Source organism: Castor canadensis, chromosome 11 (genome assembly GCF_047511655.1).
Source record: "Castor canadensis chromosome 11, mCasCan1.hap1v2, whole genome shotgun sequence".
NCBI lineage: Eukaryota > Metazoa > Chordata > Mammalia > Rodentia > Castoridae > Castor > Castor canadensis.
The window spans coordinates 108,364,581-108,374,182 of record NC_133396.1 but is presented as its reverse complement, the minus strand read 5'-3'; the positions used below and the strand labels follow the sequence as shown (position 1 = coordinate 108,374,182).

The 9,602-nt window shown below is 41.3% G+C and overlaps 1 protein-coding gene across 1 annotated transcript; it reads left to right on the top strand.

Annotated features, from left to right (window-relative positions):
- Positions 1-1,449: 1,449 nt before the first annotated feature.
- Kplce (KPRP N-terminal and LCE C-terminal like protein) lies at positions 1,450-2,454 on the top strand. The gene has a single exon (XM_020188268.2). It carries the CDS (start codon positions 1,507-1,509, stop codon positions 2,248-2,250), a length of 744 nt encoding a protein of 247 aa, XP_020043857.1. The 5' UTR covers positions 1,450-1,506; the 3' UTR covers positions 2,251-2,454.
- The last annotated feature ends 7,148 nt before the right edge of the window (positions 2,455-9,602 follow it).

Here is a 9,602-nt window from a genome sequence, read left to right as displayed (position 1 = left end):
GACAAGTCCTTGAAGATCCAAGTGGCTTAGAACAGCTTCATTAGGGGCAGATTACATGGGTATTGCTCTAAACTTCTAGGAAAAGAAGGTAGAGTTGTTTCATGAAGAAGGCAGCAGCAATCATTTATCTCAAATTTAGGAAAATTCAATGTCAAGTAGAGACATGCCCTGCTCTGACTGAAGAGTCAGACATACTGGGGAGGAATCTTGCCAATGCAAAATCAGTCCTCCTCCTCGTGATCTCTGGTGCTTCATTTAGATGGCATTAAATTGCCTCATTGCTGCCCTATAAAAAGTCTCCCCAAATGCCAGTTCCTCAGATACTTGGCTTCTTCCAGTCTTGTTTCTTCCAGGAAAGAAGGTAAGTCTTTGTATCTGAGATAGGAATTTGGCAAGAAACAGAGACAGACTGAACTTGGGGTAAATTTTGGGATAAAGCAGGAAACTAGACTAAACACTGAGGACATTCATGAAGAGGATGATAGCATGCTGGTGGAAAGAATGCACCTGGGAGCAAGAGGAGAGGAGAAGTGTGAGCTTAGCTAGTAGTTCTACGTGAAAAGAATTTCAGAGCACTGGGCTCCCCATCCTCGTTCTGTGAAGGCCTTTGTGCAGTCTTTTCTTGGATACAATTAATGGGGTGAAATGATAGCTAGCTGATCCAAGGAGAAAATGGTACGAACTGACTCAACATTGGCCTTGCTCTTTGCTCCCTTTCAGCTCAGTTTGAGACTCAGGTTAGCTCAGGGTCTATTGACATATATATGCCTTCCTTGGGGACACACTGGCTGAGCAGAAGGAAAGCCACCTTGGAGAGAACTGGTGGCAGAGGGAAATCAGCTACAGAATAGTGATTTTGCAAGGATGATTCACAACGTAGATACTGAAGTAAATAAGAAGAGAGGGTAGAAACTTCATTTCCTATTGTGGAAACTGAATCCCAGAGGTGAGCGATAACTTGCCAAAGTCATACAGTCAGGCAAAGGCACTATAAGTGAACCTAGACTCCCTGGCTCTGCATCTGCCCTACTGCCAGATGTTCAGCCTCTGGATATTCATGACCTCTCAACAAGGCTACTGCTGCTGGGAATGGTGGCTCACATGTATAATTGCAGCTACTCAGGAGGCAGCAATCTGGAGGATCATGGTTCAAGGTCAGGCTGGGCAAAAGTTAGTGAGTCCTTATTTTAATCAACAAGCCGGGTATAGTTGCATGTGCCTGCCACCTAGCTATACAGGAAGCATAGCTAGGAGGCTTGTGGTCCCAGACCAGCCTGGGCCCAAAACAAAAGACCCTATTCAAAATAACTAAAGAAAAACAAGGGGGTGAGGGACATGGTAGAACACCCAAAGTCCTGTACTGAAAAACAAGCAAACAAACCAAAAGGCCGGTGTATACAGATCCCTCCACTCAAAGGGAATTCTGTGGATTCTCCTTTCCATGAAAACTCTGTTTCACAGCTCTGATGAAAACTTTCTTTTCAGATTTTTCAAAGCCAAAGCAAGATGTGTGACCAGCAGAAACAGCCACAGTTCCCTCCATCTTGTGTGAAAGGTTCAGGATTGAACTCTGGGCTAGGTTCTGGTGGTGCTTCTGTGAGCTTCCAGGCTCCAAGCCAGACTCAAACTATCTGTCCTGCTCCCTGCCAGACTCAAACCTACACGAAGTGCCAAGTTCCCTGCCAGACCAAAAGCTATGTGAAGTGCCCAGCTCCCTGCCAGACATATGTGAAGTGCCCAGCTCCCTGCCAGACATATGTAAAGTGCCCAACTCCATGCCAGACAACCTATGTGAAGTGCCCAGCTCCGTGCCAGACAACCTATGTGAAGTGCCCAGCACCATGCCAGACGTATGTGAAGTGCCCAGCTCCATGCCAGACAACCTATGTCAAATATCCAGCTCCCTGCCAGACCCAGAGGTATTATGTCCAGTACTCTTCTCCTTGCCAGACCTACTATACTCAAGCTTCTGCAGGTGGCTCAGGCTCCCAAGGCTGTGCCCCTGATCCATGCTCTGCTCCCTGTTCTACCAGCTACTGCTGTCTGGCTCCCCGGACCTTTGGAGTGAGTCCCCTGAGACGCTGGGTCCAGAGGCCGCAAAGCTGTAACACAGGATCCTCTGGCTGCTGTGAAGATTCTGGATGCTGCAACTCTGGGTGCTGTGACTCTGGGTGCTGCTGTTTGGGAATTATCCCCATGAGTTCCCGAGGTCCTGCATGCTGTGACCATGAAGATGATTGCTGCTGTTAAACCCAAAATGATAGCCCTGCTCCAGAATTCACTGCTCTACTATGCCTGCTGAAATATTCACCAGCCTCTAGTCCCTTCCCTGGTCTTCCCAGAGATGTATAACTTCCTACTTCACTTTCATTCTTTGCTTCTTCATCAAGGCAGCCTGCCAGAGTTAGCACAACTCCCAAACTTTGGTATGAATAAAGCTCTGAATACAATGCATGGTGACTTCCTATCTAGTCCTTTGGCCGATATTTCTGTTTTTATGTCAGAAACACTTCTGTCTCTCTTGTTGCTCTTGCTTTTCACCTAGAGAGAAGATCTGCCTGAATATAAAAACCAGACTGATCTGTAAACTCCCAGCCTGAACGCCCATGCTTCTAGAATGCTGTGGATAAATTTCCTCATAAAAGTTATCAGGATCTGAGGCTGGAGATTTTGGGGCTGAAGGCTTCCTCTTTCCTATGCTCTGATTAGTCAAGGAGAGGGTCTGGGCATGGGCTCTCATGGCAGCATGATTGGTGTAAGTAACCTCTGAGTTTATCGTCCTAGATGTTGGGGGGATTGTGAAATCAAACCTCAGGAGCATCACTGAATGGATGGTGGCTCTGCTGTTGTGCAGGTGGCTTGAACCAACGGTGAACTTTACAGATTACCTTGTCTCATTTAGTTGGCTTACTTTCTTGAGGGCATTGGGCACACACCTGAAGAAGAGGCTAGGACTCCCCTGAAGTGGGTAGACAATTCCCAGGTCAGCTATGGCAATAAATAAGAGATCTTCATGAGGAAGGAGACCCTTGTGGGAAGAACATCCAAGCCCAAAGGCCAGTTGCTCATTGTCATCAGCACTTCTTTCTCCTTTGCTGGGCTAGCTTTGGAGGGTTTGGGATGATCTTTTATAACTAGAGACTTTAAAATGCACACGTTAAAAATGTTCAGAGGGAATACTACCAATCAAAACAACCCACAAGATCTGGTGCATGGGAGATACAAGTTTTGGGAATGTGTAAATAAGAGAATGCTTAAAGGAATGGAAGAAACCTGCTATTTGTTAGATGTACATGTAGAAAAGATGATGTGAAGAGATGTGAACGCTGAAGGGTCTAGTCTCTCAGGGCACCCAGGGGAGTAGCCGAGATCACCTCCCAGAGAACCCTAACATCTGACACCAGGAACCAAACTCTTACACAGGAGTCTGAGTACCCTGAGGCCAGTATTTGAGAAATCATCACAGACTTGGCCGATTTGAAAGGATATTACGCAGGATTTTCATTCTTTTTTTTAATGATTACTGGGATTTGAACTCAGGGCCTTGCATTTGCTAGGCAAGTGTTCTACCACTTGAGTCATACTTCTGGCTTCATTCAATTCTAATAAACAGATATTGCACATCTGTTTTGTTCCAGGTACCATTTCTACTGTTTTGGAGTTTAGAGGCGAGAGAGAGTGAGAGTAAGAAAGATGAGAGAGAGAGAGAGAGAGAGAGAGAAGAAAAGAACAAAGAGGAGGAGAAGGAGCAGGAGAGGAGAGCGGAGGGGAGAGGAGGGGAGAGGAGGGGAGAGGGAACAATTCAGTAATCCAATAAATAAATGCAAAGAGACATCTTATGACCAGATTCATCTATGAAGGAGGAGGGTACCAAGTACCCTGAAATATGCAAATTTTACATGGTCAGAAGGATCAGAAACCACTTTCCTGAGAAAGTGCTAGGTAATTTCCAGGTTGACTGGGAGTATGGGATGATTCCTCCATGCATAGGGCAGAGCACATACAGGGCTGTGTGGGAGGAGGAGTGGCAGGTGCAAGTGTATGACTGAGAAGGGAGAAGGATAGATGCTGCAGCAGTGAGGAGGGCCTAATGGTACTGCTTAGGACAGCACCACAGGCAGAGGTATTCAGCAGCCACTATGAGGCTTTAAGCAGATAGGCAATAAACTTTATTTCTCTCTAAGAAAAGAAATTCTTGTTTTTTAGAACATACAAAAGACAATTTTTAAAAATTTGTCTAATAGCATTAGTTTACCTGACTCTCTCTCAGCCCTGCCATGTGTAACTCCCTGTCTTGGGGGATAATTAGCATATCTATAAAATGACAACTTAAGCCATATTATAAATAAATTGAATGCAAGTGCCAGCAATAGGTGATCTTTGCCTCCTGGTACAAGGACCTGCATACTGCATGATGTTGATTATTCTTTTACTCCCAAAACTAATGGGGTAGAACTGTGGCCTTTGCAAAATTCAGTTTCTGAACATTTTTAGGTTAATCAAAAGTTCTACCGTAGCCTACTTTTTTACAACTTAAAAAATTCTTGATGTGTCATTTCTTACGTAAAATAATCCAGATGTCCTGTCTCTTGGTCCCTCTACAATATATATTGGAAACTTAGCTATGAGAGATTTGGAACAAGTGGCAAGTTAGAACATGGAACCAAACACCTGGGAAAAATGGGAAGTTTCCCTGGGCAGACTGAAATATTCCCATCTGGGACCTAGCAATTTGTTTCCCCACAATTTTTCTGTATGCTGTGTAGAATATTAAACTCCCCTTCCCCAGGCAGTACAGTTTTAATAATAATTTGTCTTCTAGGAAAATAGCTCTGCCACAAGCCTGACAAAGTTGACTTCAAATATCCCCAAATCAATCAATAAAAATATAGTCATAAACATCTATACTTTTATGTCTTTATCATAAGTTGTATGTATATTATATATAAATGTATGACCAATGTAAGTACCTATAAGAAAAATGACTCAGTCTAGTTATTCTTGACTCCCAAGAGTAAAGAAAGGGAGAATTATCCTTTATTTGGTGAGGGCCTATTATATGTTGGGCACTGTGTGAGTCAATTTTCGTGTGATACTCTATTTTTTTTTTTTTGGTAGTACTGGTGTTTGAATTCAGGGATTAATGCTTGCTAGGCAGGAGCTCTTACTGCTTGAGTCATCTTGCCAGAGTCATGTGATATTCTTTTGCTTGAGCAAAGAGAGAATTGATCTGAACAGCTGGCAGGTTTATGGGAAAACAACAAGCTAATGCTGAGGAAAGAACTGGACTTTTGAGTTTGAGAGATACATTTATTGACCCTATGATTCCAGACAAGTTAAATGGCCTCTCCATTCAGACTATGTCTTATAAAACTACATAAGATGATACCTAGCACATCCTAGGTATGTAGTAAGAGGCTGATAATGATATCAGGTGAAAAGTATTAAAGAGACACTTAAGGTTTGAATCATTCATTTCCATAGTAAAATGTAATGAGAAAAGCTTTTCATTATAGACAAAATTATGAAAATGTGTTACTTGACTTTACAAATGACAATTGTCTCCAAGATTACCTACTTCTGTTCTTACCCCAACTCTGTAAAAAATTCCTTTTATAATGTTGAATAAGCTACTTCATCTCATTGAATCTCAGTTTCTTCCTTTGTAAAGTGGGTAAATTGGGGAGACAATCACTCAGGGCCTTTTCCAGCTCTAATAGCCTATTCTTCAATTCTCTGATTCTTCCTCAAAGTTCAGAGAGAACACTTCCCTAAGATACTGGACACAGGGTAGAGGCTTGATGGGTAACCAAAGGTATACCTTAAAGAGATACAAGAGTGGGGAACCTCGATAGAAACCCTGTCTTGGAGTCAGAAGGGGGAATCTGGATTAGGTCCTCATACAGTAGTTGGCAGGGAAAATATCATCAGATATTGTTCCTTGTCATTCCTGTAAACACCTCCACCCAGCTGATTGCAACTGATGACCTGATTTGAACATTTGCTGTGTGAGACAGATGGGAGTTGGGGTGGGATGGGCCATAAGGAGAAAAGAGGGGGTGGAATAGTATGTACAGCACCAAGGGATGAGAAAGGCAGCATTAAGTAATATTCTCAGAGATCCTCATGATTGGCCTCGTGTTCAGCCCACATGGACAGTCTTCTGGGAGACCTGTTCATCTTAGTCTACTAGCCTGAATACTCTGTGAGGTGAAACTAGATCTTACTTCTTTGGGTGTCCCCAGAAACATGCGTATGGTGATACTCAATATATCCTTGTCAACTAAAGGAATCACTCTTCTCCATTTATGTGTTTATTCTGTAGGGGGTTTTCTATACTGCGTGAACCCATTCTGATTACCTGGGCAACACCAGAGAAGACTCATGAGCATATGAGAAATGGCTTTCTCAGATAGGAAAATGTTGACCTAAATACTGTCTACTGTCATGAGCCTGTCACAATGTCAAGCACTCCAGATACCCCACCTCTGACCACCCTGATTCACAGAGTGCTGTGGTCCCCACTCCTCACCCTTTCCTACTTTATTTTCTTCCCAGACCATTCTATTACTGGGTACTACATTATATTCATTTGTTTTGCCTCTCCTGATGGAATGGAAGCACACTGAAGTCAGGGGTTGTGTGTGTTTTATTTTTCATTTATTTCCCCCATAGAAAGAACAATGTCTGACACATAACAAATGTTCAGAGTCAATGCATACTCATTGGAAGAATGACTGGATGTTATTCAAGAGGTAGGTACAATTTTTACTATCATTTCATAGCTAAGAATGGTGAACGTCCTAAAGTTAAGTAACTTGCTCAAAGTCACATTAATAGTATCACAGATACTATTTCAGAGCCTTACTTCTTAGATACTGTATGGCTTTCTCCTCTGCTTTAGAACCAAATTTAGACATAGGGAAGGCTTCTGTGCTTTCCTGACATTTGAGAATCTGCTTCTTGTCAAAGACACAGAATCTTTTGTTTTTGACTTCTCTTCACTCTACTTCTTTTGCTCCCCAGGTCTCCTTTAAATACTACTACTAATGATACTAAAACTGCAAGGTAAAATCTAGTTTGCATGCTCTTTTTGAATTACAAAGCAATTCTGTAATCCATTATCTCACTTAAAAATTGCTGTATATAATAATCAAGGAAATATTAATATCATTACTGGTAATAGATGAGGAAACTGAGGTTCAGAGAAGTTAGACAAATGGATCTGTATGACTAATATATGGTGGGGCAGGACCCAGAACTGAAGTTTTAAACATAAATCCCATTCTCATTTTCACGACAGCTGGTGTCCCTTGCTTTTCTCCATACTATGTCCTTTTTTCCTTATCCTTCTGTCCTTTGGCTCCCTTGATTTTCATGTTTCTCTGTACATATTGCAAAACGTTTTCATAATAAGCTTGTTCTTTCAAAAACAGATACCCTGAAAGCACAGTTTTCACCATCTCTGTGATTAGGGACTTAAAGATTTGGAGCTCCAGAAATGACAGGCAGAGGTGGAGTTCGTCCTTTATCTCAAGAGGTACTTCACACCTGGGACTCTTCTCCTCAGCTCTCTTGGAAGGGGTTTATTCATTCACTGAATAAACACACATAAAAGATATGTTCTGTGACTTTAAACTGGAGATGGGGATCACCAAGATAAAGAATGCATGGTCTTTGCTTTCGAGGAGTTCACAGTTTTCTGGTTAAGGCAGAGTATCAAACAACAAAAATAAAATGAAAATAGGCAGCAGATAAGATATGAGAACATAGAGGAAAGATGTTCAACTTATGTTGAAAGGGGAGTCTAAGGTCAGGGCTATTTATGAGAAGCTATTAAGAAATTTAAGCCAGAGATGAGCAGCCTTAGCAAAGGAAGGGACAGTGGGACCATTTACTGAAAATGTACTTATAAGAACCACGAAAGCTTACGAGGCAAGTAAATTGCCACTGGAGGCAATTTGTGCTTGTTTCTGCTGTAAACCACAAGATCTAACAAAATTCAAGAACCCACTGTTAGCAAAGTTCATGAATGGAGGGAACTGGGAACACAACCTGAAGTTGCTTTCTTCTGCTTCATCCTTCCCTGAGAGTGAGCACAGCTAAGTCTAGGGTGATCTATCAGATTTTCCACCCTGTCCAGGTACGGGGCTCTAATTCTATCCTCTTCATCAAGCAAGTCACAAAAATGAAAGATTGATTGTGTTGATTTTACCCCTAAAGAAAAAACATCTCACTCTATTAGATGCTATGGTCCTTTTTTTCCTTTCATTTGAGAGCAGGGGTATACATTTTTATATGTACATTTATATTTGTATATATATGCATACACATATACACGTATGCTGTCTTTAGTGGAACAGTTTGTCTGAATGTCAGGGCTTACCACTATTGAAACTAAGAGGTGAGATCAAAGTCTCTCAAATTCTGCTCCTCACAATATAAGTCCCACAAAATTCATAATATAGAAAAAAGTTTCTCTGTTGAAACACATCAGGAGATAGTGTATTTTTGGAAACATTGCTTTATTCTGACTTTCATAACTAGTCATGTCTATAATTAATAGGAACATAAAAAATCTTGATTCAGGAGAACAGTTTTACTTTATAAAACCTCATGTTCCTTAAATTAATTTGATTATAGAATCCCATCCTGTGTGTGCACACGCATACCACTGTTTAACATTCTTTAAATGATGAGCATGTAAAGAAATGCTGCATTAAATATGTGGTCTATGGGGTATTTTCCTCAAGAGAACATTTATGTTTCTTTCACATCATTAAGGGAGAAGGAATCAGAAAGCATTACATCATTAAAGCTTTCAGCTGGCTGGAGTTGCATCTCAAGCTGTATGAGTACCTGTCTAGCAAGTATGAGGCCCTGAGGTTAAATCCTAGTGCCACCAAAAAAAAAAGATTTAAGCTACTTTCCCAAAGGAGATAAGAAAAAGCATCTCCATATTTCTAATGCTTATGATTTTATAATTATTATATAATTTCACATAGTGTGTATTTTTCTGGGACACTGTGTTTTTGATGGAGATATCTTATGACACAGATAATAGAATATTTTTTGAAATTTATCACAAATGTAGATAAAAACCACTAAGTATCTAATACACGCTGGGCATTGACTAGGTGTTTTCTCATCATTTAACTCATCAATAAACATTTGGGCCAGGCATGGTGGCTCACACCTCAGGAGGTGGAGATCAAGAGGTTCATGGTTTGAGGCCAGGCCAGGAAAACAGATAAATCTCTATTTCAATTAATAAAAAGCTGGGCATGGTGGCCCATGCCTGTCACCCCATCAACATGGGAAGCATAAAAAGGGTTGTGATCCAGGCTGACCAGGGCATAAAAGACACTATTTGAAAACTAACAAAAAGCAAAAAGGGTTGGCAGCATTGTTCAAGTGGTAGAGTATCTGCCCAGCAAGAGCAAGGTCCTGAGTTCAAACCCCAGCATTGCCAAAAACAGCAACAAAAAGAATAAATCATTAAAATTCCCTACAAAGTAACTGATAGGCATCCTCTCATTCTAAGATTCCTATTACTAATCCCATTAGAGTTTAAAATATATTGTATAAAATTTACGTGGCTA